Source organism: Orcinus orca, chromosome 3, assembly GCF_937001465.1.
Source record: "Orcinus orca chromosome 3, mOrcOrc1.1, whole genome shotgun sequence".
Lineage (NCBI taxonomy): Eukaryota > Metazoa > Chordata > Mammalia > Artiodactyla > Delphinidae > Orcinus > Orcinus orca.
Window position 1 is genome coordinate 7,443,562 of NC_064561.1, and position 21,145 is coordinate 7,464,706.

General features: G+C 44.4%; 1 protein-coding gene and 1 long non-coding RNA gene across 5 annotated transcripts in view; one reads left to right on the top strand and one right to left on the bottom strand.

The window, feature by feature from the left end:
* LOC101271947 (GTPase HRas-like) overlaps positions 1-21,145 on the top strand; it is a 49,617-nt gene that overhangs the window by 21,712 nt on the left and 6,760 nt on the right. The window contains exons 5-6 of one of the 4 annotated variants that reach the window (XR_007476552.1): positions 1,280-1,383; positions 2,232-2,327. Coding sequence is in view for 2 of the 4 variants with exons in the window: in XM_049708150.1 (XP_049564107.1) it covers positions 1,280-1,482 (203 nt within the window). In the remaining 2 variants the exon portion in view is untranslated. Of the gene's footprint in view, positions 1-1,279; positions 6,032-21,145 lie in introns of those variants that run through there. The other 3 variants (XM_049708151.1, XR_007476551.1, XM_049708150.1) reach the window with 3 other exon arrangements.
* Positions 1-21,145, bottom strand: part of LOC125964035 (uncharacterized) — a 49,659-nt gene that overhangs the window by 9,943 nt on the left and 18,571 nt on the right. The gene's annotated exons all lie outside the window — the stretch shown is intronic.

Below are 21,145 nucleotides of genomic sequence, written 5' to 3' on the forward strand. Positions count from 1 at the left end.
CCCTCCTTGCCCTGGCCGTGACTTCTACATTAGTTCACCTCTGTGGAGCACATCACCCTGGGACTTCTTGGTTAGTTACCTAAGAGGATACAGGGGCCAGGGGGCAGGAGACCCTGTAAGATGACGGTGCGTTAAGTGAGACCATGTGCTTTAGCCTAACCATGCCCCCCCAAATAAAAATACAAAAACAGAAAACTCTCCATCTTGTTCAGAAGGCATTTAAGGTAACTAATTTTTAGCACATACCACATTGGAGGAGGAAACAAGATGGCCTTTTCTTCAGCCCTCAACACTTGCTAAATGGTTTCCAATGACTATGAGGACAACATAGGTTATCTGTTAACCATGAAAGTCTTCACACTGTCTTGTACACCCCTCCTGGTTCATCTTCGACTTCTCCCTCCTTGCTCACACTGTTCCTAGCTCTTCCCAGGCTTGGTTATACCTCAGGGTCTTTGCACTTGCTGTTTCTTCAGCCTTAAAGCTTTTCTTCCCCACATGCCTGCCTGGCTCCATCCCTTCATCTTGGCTTTGATCCACATCACCTTATTAAAAAGATTTCTCCTGACCACCCTGCTGAGATCCCTCTCTAGCCTCTTGTTCTACTTTGTCTTTCTCCCAAGTATTTTTTTTTAATATAAATTTATTTATTTATTTATTTTGGCTGCATTGGGTCTTCGTTGCTGCTTGTGGGCTTTCTCTAGTTGCAGCAACCCGTGACTCCTCTTCGTTGCGGTGTGCAGGCTTCTCATTGCGGTGGCTTTTCTTTGTTGTGGAGCACTGGGCTCTAGGTGCTCGGGCTTCAGTAGTTGTGGCTCGCGGGCTCTAGAGCACAGCCTCAGTAGTTGTGGTTCACAGGCTTAGTTGCTCCGCGGCATGTGGGATCTTCCTGGGCCAGGGCTTGAACCCATGTCCCCTGCATTGGCAGGCAGATTCTTAACCACTGCGCCACCAGGGAAGCCCTCTCCCAAGTATTCAGTGATGTTTTCTGTGTCCATTTCCCCCATTGGATGAAGGTCTGAAGGAGCAGGGATCTGTCTCTCTTGTTCACTACTTCCTCTCTGGTGCCTGGCCTGTAGTGCACACTCGGTCCATGTTATGGACTGAATGCTTGTTCCATCCCAATTCATATGTGCAAACGCTAACCCCCAGTGTGATGGTACAGTAAGTGGGGAGTTTGGGAGGTGATTAAGTCATGAGGCTGGAGTCCTCAGGAATGGGACTTGTGACCTTATAAAGGGAACTCAGGGAGCTCTCTTGCCCCCTTTTTCTACCACAGTGAGAGGACACAGTGAGATGTCCCTCTATAAATCAGGAAGTGAGCTCTCACCAGCCATCAAATCTGCTGAAGCCTTGATCTTGGACTTCTCAGCCTCCAGAACTGTGAGAAATAAATTTCTGTTGTTTATAACTGTTAAGTCTATGGTATTCTGTTCTAGTAGGCTGAGCAGACTAAGACAGTCATTATCTGTAGTTAAATGAATGAATTTACATCCTGCACCTTACATTCTGCAGAGAAGGCTTTCTCTACAATGACCTCACAATGACAACAAATGGAAAATCCCACCCACTCACTGAGCAATTATTGGCACTTACTGATGTCAGGCATTAGGTCCCAGTGGCTATAGGTTATATTTAGGTTTCCTGCCATCATAATGCTACATCTTTTTCAAAGACCAAGATTCCTCATTGTCTCTATTCTTCAGACCATAGGTTGGAGGCTGCTCCACTTCAGCATGTGGTCACTGGAATACCCCTTCACCTGTAGGGTTTCAGGCCATTACTCCATGTAGCTCTGCTTTGAAATGCCACCTTGCAAAACAGTTGAGACCATTATGAGCCCTTCTGCTCTTAAAACATTGTACACTTGATCTACAGAGATGGAAATAGTTTAAATGGAGATTTAAAATGTACCAGTATCTTTTCCTCTCCCAGGTCTGCCTTGGTCCCTCGGCAGCCATGTTCCTGGGGGGATGAAGGTGATGTTGATAGGGTACAATGTTACAATGGAGATGACTGGGACTGATCCTATGGACCGTGTTCTTGGAGTTATGCAAGTGACATTGATAGGGTATAAATATTACCATAGAGACAGCTGAGCCTGGTGCTATTAGCTGCAATCATTCTAGCTATTATCCTGGCAAAAAGGGTGTGAAGAAATTAATTTGCCAGCAGCTCCAAGGACATGCAGCTGCTACAGATTCTGTGTTAGTTTGTGTTTCTACCAACAGATCCACGAATATCACCTGGAACCACTGTGAAGATGGAATATGCAAAATCGCCAGAGAGGATGCCAGAAAAACCTTCCCATGTACCCTTTGTTGAAGGTTTGTTCCAGATTAATTGCCTGATAAAGCAGAGATGTTTGTGCCATTTGTTTTAAAGCATAAACAAAAGAAGAAAGATAAAGAACAAAAAAGCCCACCTTGAAAGTTCACAGTGGGTCTACAAATCAACAAGAGCAGCTGGGGGTTATGCCTCTATAAGCTTTCTTTTTTAAATATTTATTTATTTGGCCACTTTGGGTCTCATTTGTGGCATGCAGGATTTTTCATTGTGGTGAGTGGGCTTCTCTCTAGTTATGGGGGACAGGCTCCAGAGCATGCAGGCTTAGTAGTTGCAGTGTGCAGTCTCTCTAGTTGTGGCGTGCGGGCTCTAGGGTGTGCGGGCTTCGCTGCCCCGTGGCAGGTGGGATCTTAGTTCCCCCACCAGGGATCCAACCTGTGTCCCCTGCATTGGAAGGCGGGTTCTTAACCACTGGACCACCAGGGAAGTCCCTCTACATGCTTTTGCACCTAGATTTTTGAGCAGATTTTTAGTTTTATTTCAGTGGGCTCACTGTTTCATGTACTAAATTTTTGCAAAGTAAATTTTCTGTCATTAGCATATGTGGCAGCTAGTAACACTTGCTCTAATTAGAAGATAAGAGTAAAAACAGATGTGATGACAACCACTATGGAAATCGGCATGGCAGTCCCTCGAATTGCTAAAAACAGAACTACCATGTAATCCACTTCAGGGCATGTTCGCAGAAGAACTGAAAGCAGGGTCTCCCCTACACCTGTGTTCACAGTAGCATCATTTACAACGTGAGGGCTCTCTTCTGGATTGGATGTCTCATCCAATCCACACACAGCATAAAGAAGGTGAGAAAGCTCTGCGGGGTCTCTTTTACAAGGCAACTATTTCCATTCACGGGGGCTCCACCCTCCTGACCTAATCACTCCCAAAGGCCCCACCTCCTAATGCCATCACCTTGCATTCACACCCTGACCCTTGACGATAAATAACCCAAATGCCTCAATACTGAAAGAGAACTTTTTTTTTTTTAATTTTTAAAATAGTCTCCACTCTTGGCATCCAACAAAATCCCTGGCACTGAGAGGCAGCAAAGATAGTTTTAGTCCTGCGCTCCTGGAGTTTACCATTTTCTGGAGGAAACGGACTGGGAACCTGTGTAGTAAAGAGTTTAACTTTGCCCCAAAAGAGGTCTGGCCTTTGTCTCAAGCTCCTGGAGATAATCGCTAAGTGTCTTTGTTTCCCTGGGGGCCTTGGGTCCAATGGATAGTCTTTTTTTTTTTTTTTTTTAAGATTTTTAGAATTTCATGTAATCAATGGATAGTCTTATGATGTGACTTAGGCTGGGGGCCAGAAAGACCCACGGTGTGATTTAAGGTGGGGGGCTTTGGGTCACACGGTATCAGTGGACCTGTAGACTAAGATCGACCTTGTGGGCTACCAACCAATCAATCAATCGCGGCCACGTAATGGAGCCTTAGTAAAAACTCTGAACCTGAGGCCCAGGTGAGCATCCATGGTTGGCCATGCTCTGTGTACCTCATCACACGTCAATGATGGGAGAGGAAATGATGCCTCCATGGGGAGAGGGCGCTAGGGGCTGTGCACTTGGTGCTTCTCCTGGACTCTGCCCCATGCACCTCCTTCCCTCGGCTGATTTTGATCTATATCCTTTCCCTGTGATAAACCATAACTGTGAGCATAACAGCTTCAGGTCAGTTCTATGAGTCTTTCCAGCAAATTACCAAACCTGATGGTGGTCTTGAGGACCCCTGACCTTGCAGTTGATATCAGAAAGGAGGGGCGGTCTTGGGTGGACCGTGTCCTCAAGTTTCATAGGTGGCTGTAACCCTTTACGGCAAATAATTAAATGAAAAATATTTATTTGTAATTCTCATAGTCCTTTGAATTAAAAAAAATCCAACAAGGAGGGTTGCTCTGAGAACCCAGCTCTTCTAGATGTTATTCATGCTAGAATTTTTAGAGTTTTTCACTGTTTGAGTCCAGCATGGACTGATTTCAGTGTAGGCAGAGTGCTCTGAAGGTTGGGTTTGACTCCACCTGGGGACAGCTGCCTTTGGGAGGTTCTCATCACCCCTGCAGGGACCCCACTATTCTTGGTTTAGGTGCGTGTAACATCTGCAGCTCTGATTTCTCCCAGCTGGGTTTCTGACCCGTGGCCTTGATGAGGGAGCAGTCCTCTGAAAAGTCTCCCCACTTCTTCTGTAAACAGCCATTTGGGTGTTGAAATAATCCTATAAGGCTTACTCTTTGGGGGTTCTATAAAAGCTGCTACAGAGTTAAAACACTTTTGGTGACTGAGTCAGTTTTCCTGGGTCTCTCCCATGCATATGTGTTATTAAACTGAGTTTGATTTCCTCCTGTTCATCTGTCTCATGTCAGTTTAATTCTCAGAGCAGCCTAGAAAGGTAGAGAAAATTTTCTTCCTCTCCAACAATACTCTCATGGTGAGATACGTTTGTCAGAATCCATCAATGTACAACACCAGGAGTGAACCCTACTGTAAACTCTGGACTCTGGGTGATCATGATGTGTCCACGTAGATTCATGGATTGTGACCAACACACTGCTCTGGTGCAGGATGTTCATGGGATAGTTGGGAGTGGGTTCTAGCTCGTGTGTGTGTGACTGGGGGGACAGAGCAGGGGACATAAGGGAACTTTCTGCTCAATTTTGCTATGAACCCTAATCTGTTCTAAAAAAGTAATAAAACCTATTTAAATGAACAAATGGAGTTAAAACACTTTTGAAATATCAGGAGGATGACCACAGTGAGATGTCACCTCACACCCATCAATCAGGATGGCTAGTATAAGAAAACAACAACAAAGAAAATAACAAGCTTTGCTGAGGATGTGGAGAAATTGAAACACTTGTGGACTGTAGGTGGGAATGGAAAATAGTGCAGCCACAATGGGAAGTAGTATGGTGGATCCTCAAAAAAGTAAAAATAGAATTACTATGTGATTCAGCAATTCCACTTCTGGGTATAGAACCAAAATAATTGAAAGCAGGGTCTTGAACAGATATGTGCACACCCACATTCACAGTGGCCAAAAGGTGGAAGCAAGCCTAGTGTCCATCAAACAGATGACTGGATAAACAAAAGGTGGTCCATCCGTACAGTGGAATATATATATTTTTTTATTGAATTATAGTTTATTTACAATGTCATGTTAGTTTCAGGTGTACAGCTCAGTGATTCAGTTATATATATATATTCTTTTTCAGATTCTTTTCCCTTATAGGTTATTACAAAATATTAAGTATAGTTTCCTGTGCTATACGGTAGGTCCTTGTTGGTTATCTATTTTATATATAGTAGTGTGTATATGTCAGTCCCAAATTCCTAATTTATCCCTCCCTCCCCTTTCCCCTTTGGTAACCATTAGTTTGTTTTCCATGTCTGTGGGTCTATTTCTGTTTAGTAAATAAGTTCATTTGTATCTTTTTCTTTTTCTTTCTTTTTTTAAGATTCCACATATAAGTGATATCATATGATATTTGTCTTTCTCTGTCTGGCTTACTTCATTTAGTATGATAATCTCTAGGTCCACCCATGTTGCTGCAAATGGCATTATTTCATTCTTTTTTATGGCTGAGTAATATTCCATTGTATATATATACCACAGCTTCTTTATTCATTCATCTGTCTATGTACATTTAGGTTGCTTCCATGTCTTGGCTATTGTGAATAGTGCTGTTATGAACCTTGGGGTGCATGTATCTTTTTAAAAAAATTTTATTGGGGTATATAATTGATTTACAATGTTGTGTTAGTTTTGGGTATACAGCAAAGTAAATCTGTTATACAAATACATATATCCACTTTTTTTTAGATTCTTTCCCCATATAGGCCGTATAGGCCATTCCCATACAGAGTATCAAGTAGAGTTCCCTGTGCTATACAGTACAGGTCCTTATTATTACATATAGTAGTGTGTATGTGTTAATCCCAATCTTCCTTATCCCTCCCCTCCCCTTTCCCCCCAGTAACCATAAGTTTATTTTCTACACCTGTAACTCTATTTTGGTTTTGTAGATAAGTTCACTTGTAGCCTTTTTTTTAGATTCCACATATAAGCAATATCATATGATATTTGTCTTTGTCTGACTTACTTCACTCAGTATGAGAATCTCTAGGTCCATCAATGTTGCTGCAAATGGCATTATTTTGTTCCTTTTTATGACTGAGTAGTATTCCATTGTATATATGTACCACATCTTCTTTATCCATTCCTCTGTTGATGGACATTTAGGTTGCTTCCATGTCTTGGCTAATGTGAATAGTGCTGCAGTGAATATTGGGGTGCATGTATCTTTTCAAATTACGGTTTTCTCTAGATATATGCCCAGGAGTGGGATTGCAGGATCATACAGTAGGCTTATTTTTAGTTTTTTTAAGGCTCCTCCATACCATTCTCCATAGTGGCTGTACCAGTTTACATTCCCACCAACAGTGTAGGAGGGTTCCTTTTTCTCCACACCCTCTCCAGCATTTTTTATCTGTAGACTTTTTGATGATGGCCATTCTGACCAGAGTGACGTGATACCTCTTTGTAGTTTTGATTTGCATTTCTCTAATAATTAGCGATGTTGAGTGCTTTTTCATGTGCCTGTTGGCCATCTGTCTGTCTTCTTTGGAGAAATATCTATTTAGATCTTCTACCCATTTTTTGATTGGGTTTTTTGATTTTGAGCTGTATGAGCTGTTTGTATATTTTGGAAATTAATCCCTTGCATTTGAAAATGCAAATATTTTCTCCCATTCTGTAGGCTGTCTTTTTGTTTTGTTTATGGTTTCCTTTGCTGTGCAGAAGCTTTTAAGTTTAATTAGGTCCCATTTATTTTTTTTTGTTTTTATTTCCATTACTCTAGGAGACAGATCCAAAAAGATATTGCTGTGATTTATGTCAAAGACTGTTCTGCCTATGTCTTCATCTAGGAGTTTTATAGTATCCAGTCTTACATTTAATTCTTTAATCCATTTTGAGTTTATTTTCATACAATGGAATATTATTGGGCCTCAAAAAGGAAAGAAATTCAGACACCTGCTACAACATGGATGAACCTTGAGGACATCATGCTCAGTGAAATAAGCCAGATGCAAAAAGACAAATAGTGTATCATTTCCACTTATATGAGGTCCCTAGAGGAGTCAGATCCACAGAGACAGAAAGTAGGAGAGTGGGTGCCAGGGGCTGGGGGAGGGGGATGGGGAGTCAGTGTTTAATGGGGACAGAGTTACACTTTTGCAAAACAAAAATGTTCTGGAGGTTGGTTGCACAACATTGTGAATATACTTAACAGGACTGAACTGTACACTTAAAAATAGTTAAGATAGGCTTCCCTGGTGGCGCAGTGGTTGAGGGTCTGCCTGCTGATGCAAGGGACGCGGGTTCGTACCCTGGTCCATGAGGGTCCCACGTGCCGCGGAGCGGCTGGGCCCGTGAGCCATGGCCGCTGAGCCTGCGCGTCCAGAGCCTGTGCTCCGCAGCGGGAGAGGCCACAGCGGTGAGAAGCCCACGTACCGCAAAAAAAAAAAAAAGTTAAGATGGTAAATTTTATATTATATGTATTACAATTTTTTAAAAAATCAGGGGTATGAAATTGTTGAAAACGGAGCGATCTCAGAGCTGCCCAAAAGGAGTACAGCCAAGGCTAAAGGTAAGGATGAGCTGCTGTATGGCCTGGAGCTGGCGATTTTGTGCGGGACCTGGCCTGGCAGCTCAAGCTGCAAGCAAGGACCCTCCGGCACCCAGCTCCCTGTTTGATGAAGGAAGGTTTAAGAGAACGGGCTCCTGCAGGGCAGATGCTTGCTCTCAGCTCATGGTCATTCCTGTTTGTCCTTTGATATTTGTGTCTGCAACCTCTGTCTGTTTGGCAGCACTGAGTGGTATTCGGGATCTTAGTTCCCAGACCAGGGATCGAACCTGTGCCCCTGGCAGTGTGAGTGCAGAGTCTTAACCACTGGACCGCCAGGGAAGTCCCTGGTCTGCAACCTCTGGGCAGAGAATTTTGCCTGAAAGGGACTTTGGAGATGACCTGGATGAAGCCCATTGTGCTATGTATTTGCATGCCAGCTTTGCCTTCTTCAGATTTGCAGGCTTTTTTTTTTTTTATGGCTCACAAATTGTAGTTTATTGAGTTTTTAGACACATATAGAATAATTAAGCATTGCAAATTTGTTTTAACATTTCTGTTGAAAAAACTTTAAAGTGTATTACATACATTCTTTAGTTTCATAACCACAATACACTCTATGATGTTTAATTTTTCATGGTAACAAAGGCTTTGAATATTAATCAGTATACTAAATATTAAACTATTATAATATGTACAAGAGATTTCCTAGTACAGTATTTGTACTTTAACCCAATAGCGCCCTACAGATGAGGAAGATAATGTATAGAGGTTATATGACGTGCCCAAGGTCCCATGGCTAGTAAACAGAGCCAAGTCTCCTGTGAAGTGCCTTTATCCATTATACTATGACTTCTATGCATACAGAAGAAATGAGATACGAGATCAGCTTCTAATCCTAGTGATGTTGCTAGACTAGCTGTTTTGAGTAGATTCCTCATAGGTCTCACTATCATAAAATCAGAATGAAGAAAGCACAAGTGTACAAACCATAGAATTTTTTTTTAAAATTTAAATCATGGCGTAGGTAGATGGAGGCATGGGTCAGGGACTGAATTAAAGAAGAGTGAAGGCAGGGACAGAACATTCCAGCCACACAGCCATGTCACTTCCGAAACAGGTTTACCTGCGGGGGTCTCCGAGTGCAGCCGGAGGAAGGAGGTGTCTTTTGTTCACAGTGAAGATGGATTAAATACTCAACCTGGGGACTTCCCTGGTGGCACAGTGGATAAGACTCCACGCTCCCAATGCAGGGGACCCGGGTTCGATCCCTGGTCAGGGAACTAGATCCCGCATGCATGCCGCAACTAAGAGTTCGCATGCCACAACTGAGGAGCCTGTGAGCCGCAACTAAGGGGCCCGCCTGCTAAGACCCGGTGCAACCAAATAAATATTGAAAAAATAAAACCTCAACCTGGTGGCTTCCCCCTGCAATCCTCACCCCCAGGGCTACCTGCATCAAGGCCACCCTTCCATTGCTGTGGGGGACTTACAAGCTGGTGCGCTGACATGTCCAATGAGAGGAAAATCACTTTGATTTTAAGTGGTCAGGTGGTTAAATGGAGAACACAGGAAACCTGCAGGCGTGAAACCTTAAGTTAATAATATCTCGGGATTTCCCTGGCAGTCCAGTGGTTAAGACCCCGCACTGCCACTACAGGGGGCGTGGGTTCCACCCCTGGTTGGGGAACTAAGATCCCGCATGCCATGTGGTGTGGCCAAAAAAAAAAAAAAAAAGAAGGAAAAGAACATATCTCACCAGTATCCTAGTCTGGAAATTGCTGTGAAACAAATGTTTTTAAAATTTTTTTTACTTTTTATTTTTTTAAAGATCATATTTTTTAAAAATTTATTTATTTTTGGCTGTGTTGGGTCTTTGTTGCTGCGCACGGGCTTTCTCTAGTTGCGGTGAGAGGGGGCTACTCTTTGTTGTGGTGCACGGGCTTCTCATTGCAGTGGCTTCTCTTGTTGCGGAGCACAGGCTCTAGGTGCGCAAGGTTCAGTAGTTGTGGCTCGCGGGCTCTAGAGCGCAGGCTCAGTAGTTGTGGCTCATGGGCTTAGTTGCTCCACGGCATGTGGAATCTTCCCAGACCAGGGATTGAACCCATGTCCCCGGCACTGGCAGGCAGATTCTTATCCACCGCGCCTCCAGGGAAGCCCTCTCCACATGTTAATGCGTGTTGGGCAGTATCTCACTGTGGTTTAGATTTGCATTTCCCTAATGATTAGTGTTGTTGAGGAAATATTTTTTACATTGGAAATGATTTCAAGGTGACAGAGAAGTATCTAAGCTTATATAACCGCCAGCCACTTGTTTTCAGAGATGACAGGGATGCTCAACTTGGTTCTCATCCATCTTCTGTGCTGTAGCATGACTTCTTTCTTCTTCAAAAACCGAAAATACACACACCTGGGCTGGGCCCAGTGCACCTGGACACACAGGTTCAGCTGCTGGGGAGGGCCGACGGCAGCTGCAAAACCACTTCTGACACGTGATCCCCGGGAAGCTCAAACTCTTCATGTATGCAGAAGCCAGCTGTGCTGAGAGGCCGGCTTTCTCTCCCCAGGCCCCACTGGTCCACCCTTTGCCTTAAGGCCAGCTCCTTCTCTGGGTGTCACCTGCAGCATCTTTCTAGCCAAGGACAGCTTTTCAGGCTCTGGCTTCTTGCTACACACTCTGCCTTCGGAGCACTTACCACAGGGAGATTGTAGAGGGATTTGTACATTCAGGTTTCTCATGTTACGTCCCCAGACCTGACATGTAGACATCAGTGACCTGGTCTGTCTTCTATGCTGGAGAAACGTCTGCTCAACTCTGGCCACCATACTAATTAAAAACATAGTTCTAAACTGTTTATTTTCAACTTCAAAAATACATTACAGGGACTTCCCTGGTGGCGCAGTGGTTGAGAGTCCGCCTGCCGATGCAGGGGACATGGGTTCGTGCCCCGGTCTGGGAAGATCCCACATGCCGCGAAGCAGCTGGGCCCATGAGCCGTGGCCGCTGGGTCTGCGCATCCAGAGCCTGTGCTCCGCGGCGGGAGAGGCCACAGCAGTAAGAGGCTCGCGTACCGCAAAAAAAAAAAAAAAAAAAAAAAAAAAACGTTACATTATTATTAGTGTTACCAATTCAACATGTGTTTAGATTTATCCAGTTACCACTTTATTTTTTTGCTCAACATTCCTTTTTGGTTCTCAGTCCTTCCCTCTCAGATCACTTTTTGTTCTGCTTGAAGAATGTCCTTTTTTAAAAAATTTCTTATACCATTTTATTTTTTTAATTATTATTTTTTATTTATTTATTTTTGGCTGTGCCCCGCAGCATGTGGGATCCTAGTTTCCCCGACCTGGGATCTAACCTGTGCGCCCTGCAGTGCAAGTGGGGAATCTAAACCACTGGACCGCCAGGGAAGTCCAGAACGTCCTTTATGGAGGTCTGCTAGTGGCAAACTCTCTCTTTTTATTTGAATGAAAATGTCTGCCTTTTACTATGTTCTTTTTTTTATTTAATATTTATTCATTTGGCTGCGTGGGCTTTTTAGTTGCAGCGTGCGGGCTCTAGTTCCATGACTAGGGATCGAACCTGGGCCCCCTTCTTTGGCAGTGTGGAGTCTTAACCACTGGACCACCAGGGAGGTCCCTTTTACTATGTTCTTGAAAGTTGTTTTCAGTGCAAAGTTGACTTTGGTTTTTCAGAATCCAAAATTTGTTTACTTATTGAAGATATGATTCCTTCTCTTCTGGTTTCCAGTGCTGCTTCTGCAATGTCAGTGCTCTGTATAATTGTTCTTATTCTACCTGATCTGAAAGTCATCTCTTTGTTTTAGATATTCTACAGTTTTATTACAATTGGACTACATGTGGAGTTTGGGGGTTTTTGTTTGTTTTTTTTGGCCACGGCAGGCGGCATGAGGGATCTTCCCTGACCAGGGATCAAACCCACGCCTCCTGCAGTGGAAGGGCGAAGTCTTAACCACTGGACCACCAGAGAAGTCCGGAGTTATTATTTTGATAAATTTTAAATTGAAGTGTAACACTGTATAGTGAAGAATTACCCAAAGAGAGGTCTGGCCTCTGTCCTAGCTCCTGGGAGGTAATCTCTAAACCCTTGGGATTCTCTAAGTGATAGGATGTATTGGCTATTCTTGGAGAGCCCCTCGGAACACACTGTTTTTGCTGTTAGTTTCAAGTGTACATCAAAGTGACTCAGTTATACATATATATAATCTCTTTCAGATTCTTTTCCATTATAAGTTATTACAAGATATTGAGTATAGTTCCTTGTGCTATACAGTAGGTCCTTGTTGTTTATCTATTTTATATATACTAGTGTGTATATGTTAATCCCAAACTCCTAATTTATCTCCTCGCATCCTGGTATCCCCTTTGGTAATCATGTTTGTTTTCCATATCTGTAAGTCTATTTCTATTATGTAAATAAGTTCTTTTGTATCATTTTTTAAGATTCCACATATAAGTGATATCATGTGATATTTGTCGTTCTCCATCTTCACTTAATATAATATCTAGGTCCATCCATGTTGCTGCAAATGGCATTTCATCCTTCTTTATGGTTGAGTAATATTCCACTGTATATATATACCACAGCTTTATTCATTCATCTGTTGATGAACATTTAGCTTGCTTCCATGTCTTGGCTATTGTGAATAGTGCTGCCATGAACATTGAGGTGCATGTATCTTTTCGAATTAGAGTTTGCTCCAGATATATGCCCAGGAGTGGGGTTGCAGGATCACAATGTAACTCTATTTTTAATTTTTTAAGGAACCTCCATACTGTTCTCTATAGTGGCTGCACCAATTTACATTCCCACAAACAGTGTAGGAGGGTTCCCTTTTCTCCACAGACTCTCCAGCATTTATCATTTGTAGACTTTTTGATGATGGCCATTCTAACCGGTGTGAAGTGATACCTCACTGTAGTTTTGATTTGCATTTCTCTAATAATTAGTGATATTGAGCACCTTTCCATGTGCCTGTTGGCCATCTGTATGTCTTTTTTGGAGAAATGTCTATTTAGATCTTCTGCCCATTTTTTGATTGGATTGTTTGTTTTTTTGATATAGAGCTGCGTGAGTTGTTTGTATATTTTGGAAATCCATCCCTTGTCAGTAGCATCATTTGCAAATATTCTCTCCCAGTCTGTAGGTTGTCTTTTCATTTTGTTTATGGACTCCTTTGCTGTGCAAAAGCTTTTTTTTTTTTAATTTTTATTGGAGTATGGTTGCTTTACAATGTTGTGTTAGCCTCTACTGCACAACAAAAGGAATCAGCCATACACATACAGATATACCCTCCCTTTTGGACTTCCCTCCCATTTAGGTTATCACAGTGCATTAGGTAGAGTTCCCTGTGCTATACAGTATGTTCCCATTAGCTGTCCATTATATACATAGTATCAATAATGTATATGTGTCAATCCCAGTCTCCCAATTCCTTCCACCCCATCACTTTCCCCCCTGGTATCCATACATTTGTTCTCTACATCTGTGTCTCTATTTCTGCTTTGCAAATAAGATCATCTATACCATTTTTCTAGATTCCACATATGTGCATTACTATACGATATTTACTTTTCTCTTTCTGACTTACTTCACTCTATATGACACTCTCTAGGTCCATCCACATCACTACAAATGACCCAATTTCATTCCTTTTTATGGCTGAGTAATATTCCATTGTATACATGTGCTACATCTTCTTTATCCATTTCTCTGTTGATAGATATTTAGGTTGTTTCCATGTCCTGGCTATTGTAAATAGTGCTGCTATGAACATTGGGGTGTGTGTGTTTTTTTGAATTATGGTTTTCTCAGGGTATATGCCCAGTAGTGGGATTGCTGGGTCATATGGTAGTTCTATTTTTAGTTTTTTAAGGAACCTCCATAATGTTTTCCATAGTGGCTGTATCAATTCACATTCCCACAAACAGTGTATGAGGGTTCCCTTTTCTCCACACCCTCTCCAGCATTTATTGTTTGTAGATTTTTTGATGATAGCCATTCTGACCAGTGTAAGGCGATACCTCATTGCAGTTTTGATTTGCATTTCTCTAATAATCAGTGATGTTGAGCATCTTTTCATGTGCCTCTTGGCCATCTGTATGTCTTCTTTGGAGAAATGTCTATTTAGGTCTTCTGCCCATTTTTTGACTGGGTTGTTTGTTTTTTGATATTGAGCTGTATGAGCTGTTTGTATATTTTGGAGATTAATCCCTTGTCAGTTGCTTCGTTTGCAAATATTTTTTCCCATTCTGACGGTTGTCTTTTCATCTTGTTTATGGTTTCCTTTGCTGTGCAAAAGCTTTTAAGTTTAATTAGGTCCCGTTTGTTCATTTTTGTTTTTATTTCCATTACTCTAGGAGATGGGTCAAAAAAAAGTATTGCTGTGATTTACGTCAAAGTGTTCTGCCCATGTTTTCCTCTAGGAGTTTCACAGTATCTGGTCTTACGTTTAGGTTTTTAATCCATTTTGAGTTTATTTTTGTATATGGTGTTAGACGGAACACACTTGACAGTTTAAGCTAACTTGGTGACTCATGGTGGGCCCCTGGATTGTTTATGCTAACTCGATGACTCGTGGTGGGTCCACGCCAGAAACACCAACCATGTAATTAGATGGATAGGGTTGGCGTCACGCAATATCCAGCGAGGGGAGGTGGGGACGGGGGCTGGAGATTCAGCCATGTGGGCAATAATTTGATCATGTAAGTATTCAATCAATGATTCCTACCTAAGAAACCCCAGTAAAAGCTCTGAATACTGAGACTTGGGTATACTTTCCAGGTTGGCAATAAGCTCTGTGTATTGTTGCAGATGTATGTCTGGAGAATAATGTATCCCTGAGGACAAGAGAAACTTCTTGATGTTAAATCTCCATTGTCAATGCCATGGTCAATGCTGGAGAAACATTTCCTGTGAGATGCATTGGGCTACTTTTTTATATATGACCTATATGTTTTCTGTTCTTAATCCCTCCATTACGGTCTTCTTTGGTGTTTGATGGGTATTTCCCCTAGTGTGCCATTTTAATATTATTTTTTTGGCCGCGCCATGCGGCACACGGGATCTTAGTTCCCCCACCAGGGATCAAACCCACACCCCCTGCACTGGCAGTGTGGAGTCTTTTTTTTTTTTTAATATTTACTTATTTATTTGGCTGTGCCAGGTCTTAGTTGAGACACGCAGGGTCTTCGTTGCTGCGTGCGGGATATTTAGTTGCAGCACGTGGGACCTAGTTCCCTGACCAGGGATCGAACCCAGGCTCCCTGCATTGGGAGTGTGGAGTCTTAACCACTGGACCACCAGGGAAGTCCCATAACCACATTTTTTGAGAATAAGATCCATATTGCTCCCCATTCCCCACCTGGAGATAGCATCAGACCCACAGGTTAAGTAAGGGCTCTGTCCCACGAGACTGGCTCCCAGTCTCTTTGATGCCAATCGCAAGTTCAGGTTGTCACCTGTGCTTCTGACCAACTGGCTATAAATCAGAGGTTACCCACGACCCCTCCTTGGGTTCGATTAATTTGCTAGAGCGGCTCACAGAACTCAGAGAAACATTTTACTTACTATATTACCGGTTTCCTACAAAGGCTATGAAAGGACCCAAAGTGACAGCCAGATGAAGAGATACACTGGGCGAGGTGCTGAACACAGGGGCTTCTGTCCCTGTGGAGTTTGGGGCTCAGCACACGGATGCGTCTGGTTCACCAACTTGGAAGCTCTCTGGACCCCATCCTTTTGGGTTTTTATGGAGGCTTCATCACATAGGCGTGATTGATGAAATCATTGGTCAGTGGTGATTGATTCAACCTCCAGCCCCTCTGGAACTGAATGTTCCAGACAGGGTTGGTTCTGTCAACGAGCTCCCATCCTCAGGTACTTTCCAACAGTCGCCTCATTAACATAAACTCAGGTGTGTCGAAAAGCACTTGTTAGGACTATCAAGACACCTTTATTGCTCTTATCACCTAGGAAATTCCAAGAGTTTTAGGAGCTCTGTGCCAGGAATGGGGATGAAGACCAAATATATAGTCCTTATTATAAATCACAATATCACAGGACACAATTTGAATGTAGAATCAATTACAAATACCAGATGAATTGGATGTGGGGGGGTGAGAGAAAGCGAGGCAGTGAGGCTGACTCTGAGAGTTTGGGCCTGAGCACCCGGAGGGATGGAGCTGCTTTGGATGGACAAACAAGGTTGTTATTACTGGTTTTTATTTTTAATTTAATTTAATTTAATTTTGCTTTTTTTGGGTCCCAGCGTGTGGCTTGTGGGATCCTAGTTCCCTGACCAGGGATCAAACCTGGGCCCTCAGCAGTGAAAGCGCAGAGTCCTAACCGCTGGACTGCCAGGGAATTCCCTATTAGTGTTTTTTAAATGTAAAGTATTAACTTTAAAATAATTAAAAATCATTCACATTTTGGTCATTCGTTTCTGTAAACACGTTTCAAATTCTAAACCAAAGGGTCCTATCGGTGGTTCAGGTGAATTCATTTAGTTGACTAGTGTTTGCTGAGCACCTATTACACACCAGGCACTATTACAGACACACGGGATACATTGGTGAACAACACAAAGACTCTGCTTGGCGGGGGGGCACAAAGGACAGAGGCTGTTGGCACAGTCAATACATGATTGACATAGTAAATAAGGAAATCAGAGAGTGTGTTAGAAAGCGGTAAGTGCTATGGAGAAGGGCGGCTGGGAGAGCTGAGTGCTGACGGAGGGGTTGCAATACTGAATAGGGTGATAGGAGTTGTTGAGACTGGAGCAAAGGTCTGTGGGAGCTGAGGGAGGGACTTCCCTGGTGGTCCAGTGGTTAAGACTCCACACTTCGACTGTAGGGGGCATGAGTTCGGTCCCTGGTCAGGGGAACTAAGACATCACATGCCATGCAGAGCGGCCGAAAATAAAAATTTAAAAAATAAAAATAAATAAAGGAGCTGAGGGAGGAGTGATGCGGATATCTGGGGAAAGAATGCTCCAGGCAGAAAGACTGCAGGTGCAAAGGCCCTGTGGCAGGACTGCGCCTGGCAGGCTGGAGGAGCAGTGAGGAGGCCGGTGTGGCTGGAATGAGTGAGTGGTGGGGACTGGCGGAGGCGAGGGCAGGGGGCCTTGAGGACCATGGTCGGGACTTCAGCTGAGGTCAGTGCAGCCACTGAGGCTAGTCCTTCTAGCCTAAGAAGATTCCAGAAGCTCTGATTGCAAGAAATGCTGTCTTTACCTTGCCCTATAAATATAATCCATGGCTTCTTCCACTTTATTCTTTGGGAAATTTTAAATATGGAGAAAAAAATCTAAGTCCAGGATGTAGGGGAGTCTGGTAGAGCACAGCAGGCCACTTCAAGATGTTTGATAACAGCACATCCAAGGGACCAGCAGATGACTGTTAAAAGGAAAACCAGCCTTGGAGCCACTGAAGGCGCAGCTTTCCTTCCCCTGGCTCTCACCAGCGAGGTCTCCCAGCGGTAATTACCGCATGTGCACGCTGACTCAGGGCCCGGCTGGCACTTTTGTAATTCCATCCTGTCCTGTGAGCTTCAGCACTGATCTCAGAAGCGCAGACAATGAGCATCATGATGGAGGCATGCACGTCCCTTCCATAAACACAGCGGTCATGATCTCCATCAGATAAAAACGATCTCCAGGGTTCCCCAGGGTGCCTGGATAAGCCAGCAGAATCAAGTCTTAATTATCCTGGGCTGAGGCTTCTCACACTGTCTCTCAGCCAGCACCTGAGGATCTGGGCTGTGCTCATCAGAGGTTAGCTGGATGGCTTGGATTTATTACGACTTACGAGGTTTTTAAAAAGTTGAGGTAAAGTATGCATGACAGAAAATTGACCATCTGAACCATTTTTCAGGGTACAGTCTGTGGCATTAAGCACATTCACATTGCTGTGCAGCCATCACCACTATCCATCTTGCAAAACTGAAACTCTGTCCCCATTAAACACTCACTCCCTACCCCTTCCCTCAACCCCTGACCCCCACCCTTGTACTTCCTGACTCTGCAGTTGACTGTACTTTAGGGACGTCATATACCATGTGGAATCATATGGCATTTATCCTTTTGCACTTATAATGTCATTCATGGTGTAGCAGGTGTCAGAATGTCCTTCCTTTTGAAGGCTGAATAATATTCCATCGTATGGATGGACCACGTACATCTGAGGATGGATGTTAGGGTTGCTTCCACCTCTTGGCTATTATGAATAATGCTGCTTTGACCATGGGTGTACAAATATCTGTTTGAGTTCCTACTTTCAATTCTTTTGGATCTATACCTGGAAGTGGGATTGCTGGATCACATGGCAGTTCTATTTCTAATTTTTTTTTTTTTTTTTTTGGTGGTACGCGGGCCTCTCACTGTTGTGGCCTCTCCCGTTGTGGAGTACAGGCTCCGGACGCGCAGGCCCAGCGGCCATGGCTCACGGGCCCAGCCGCTCTGCGGCATGTGGGATCTTCCTGGACCGGGGCACGAACCCGTGTCTCCTGCATTAGCAGGCGGACTCTCAACCACTGCGCCACCAGGGAAGCCCCTATTTCTAATTTTTAAAGGGATCTCTATACTGTTTTCCACAGCATCTGCACCATTTTACATTCCCACCAACAGTGCACAAGGGTTCCAATTTCTCAGCATCCTCTCCAACACTTGTTATTATTATTTTTCTGATAGTAGCCATCCCAATAGTGCGAGCTGGTAGTTACTCCTGAGTTGTTGGGTTTTTTTTTAACTATCATTTATTTATTTGGCTGCGCTGGGTCTTAGTTGTGGCACACAGGATCTTTGTTGATGCGTGCGGTCTCTTCGTGGTGGGATGTGGGATCTTTGGGGGTTTTTTAACATCTTTATTGGAGTATATCTGCTTTACAATGTTGTGTTAGTTTCTGCTGTATAACAAAGTGAATCAGCTATACATATCCATATATCCCCATATCCCCTCCCTCTTGGGCCTCCCTCCCACCCTCCCTATCCCACCCCTCTAGGTGGTCCCAAAGCACCAAGCTGATCTCGCTGTGCTATGCAGCTGCTTCCCACTATCTGTCTTACATTTGGTAGTGTACATATGTCAATGCTAATCTCCCACTTCGTCCCAGCTTACCCTCCCCTGGCCATGTCCTCAAGTCCATTCTCTACACCTGCGTCTTTATTCCTGTCTTGCCCCTAGGTTCATCAGAACCATTTTTGTTTTTTTTAGTTGCGGCATGTGAACTCTTAGTTGTGGCATGTGGGATCTAGTTCCCAGACCAGGGATCGGACCTGGGCTGCCTGCATTGGGAGGGCAGAGTCTTAGCCACTGGACCAGGGAAGTCCCACTGCTGAGTTTTAAGAGCCTGCTTCTGCCTTCATGGAAGTGTGTCTCGGGTTTATAAAATCATTAAAAGACCTGGTAAGCAGCCCCAGGGAGAAGTAAGAGCCAGATGAACCCAGGACAGTGAAACTCTTCTCCGGGAGAAGCAGCGCCCCTGAGGCCCACCCCATGGTGCCTTTCCCAGGGTCACCTGGTGACAAGAGCTCATGCGTGGGCCATGCTGGAGGAACACCAGCTTGGGCAGAGATGGGTTTCGTTTCTTCAGTTCACGGTTGGACAACCTGTTCTGCCACAGTCTCACGGATGCCACTCCCAGGCTTAATTTGCACTGCAGAATGAGGTCAGTGGAAGAAAGGGAGGAGACGACACACGAGAGGCAAAGGGGAGGTGGATGGAAGGGGGCCGGGCAGGACGGCCACCTGGTTTTGTCACATCCACGCCCCGCTGCAGGCTCCCCTGGCCACGTGTGTGTGTCTACACAGACCCCAGGGCTGGGGAACGATCATTTCGGCCGTGATCCTCTTATGAACAGGAGAAGGTAAAAGGATGCTTAGAAGCTACCCTAAATCAGGTCCCTAAATCAGTGCTTCTCTATGGGGGATGATTTTACTTCCAAGGGACATCTGATCATGTCTGGAGATATTTTTTGGTGGTCAGAACCCTGAGGGGGGATTTTTTTAGTTAGGAAAATTTTTATTTCAAAAAGTATTGAGGGCATCCTAAAACCTTAAACAGGATTCTGGACACTGTAAACTTATAGAACAGACAAATATGCCAATCTGCCTCCTCTCTGGGGCTGGAACTGGATGTTGGACCAGAGGAAGGGTGTCCTTTATTACATAGCAGTCTCTGAAGTCATAAAAATAGAGAGTACTTTATAATAGTAGATCAGCATTAAATACTAGCCACTGAATTTTCATAAGTGAATTTGTCTCATAGACTAAGTCTGCACATCCACCGTGTAGAGACAACCGCAACCCCCAGGTTGGCCCAGCCTCTGTCCCCAAATCTGTCCCCAAATCAGTCCCCAAATCAGTGTACAGACATCTGTCAGTGGTAGGGCTCCAAGCCTAGAACTCGCACCCACGGGAGGGGAGGGAAGGAGACAGATGTTTCTGAAGGATCCTCCGCGATCCTGGACCCCCACCTGGAGGCTGAAGGGACCTGCTGGTGCTGAGGCTGCTGCCTCCCTTTCCTACCCTTGATGGGGTCCTGATGGTGGGGACCTGGGTGGTTCTAGAGAGTGGACATGGAGGAGAGTGGACCCACAGGAGAGGGATGCAAACCCCGCCCCATCTCCCTTCACTGGCCCACACAAAGCCAACCATCATTGGAGAGGCCGCCAGACGGCAGGATAGTCAGCTGCGTGGTGCTCAGTCACGGAGAAGTAGCAAAAAGAAGAGAAAGACCAGGAACCCAGGACACTGGGCCCCCTGCCACAAGGGAGCTTCTACAGGGAAGATCAGACAAAGGCCTGAGCCCCAAGGTGGCACCAGGGAGGGAGCCTGGGCTCTGGCCTTTGGTACTGACCAGTGATGGATGGATGCCAGGGTCACTGCTCAACGCCCTACAGTCCCTACAGTGCACAAGACAACCCACAGTGACGCTGAGGTCGAGAACCCCTGCCTGACACCATCTTCTAACAGACCCTTGAGAAAAAGGCCCTGACACGGGCCAAAACCCAACACACACCGCCTGCTGATTTTCTTCCACAGAAGGGGGTGAAATGCTACATTGTAGATGTTTTCAGTTTGCACTCCCTGTGGCCAGCTCCACCCTGGCAAAGTAGAGAAAACAGAGCTTCTCTGCCAGCTCTGAGGATGGTGATTGAACCTGT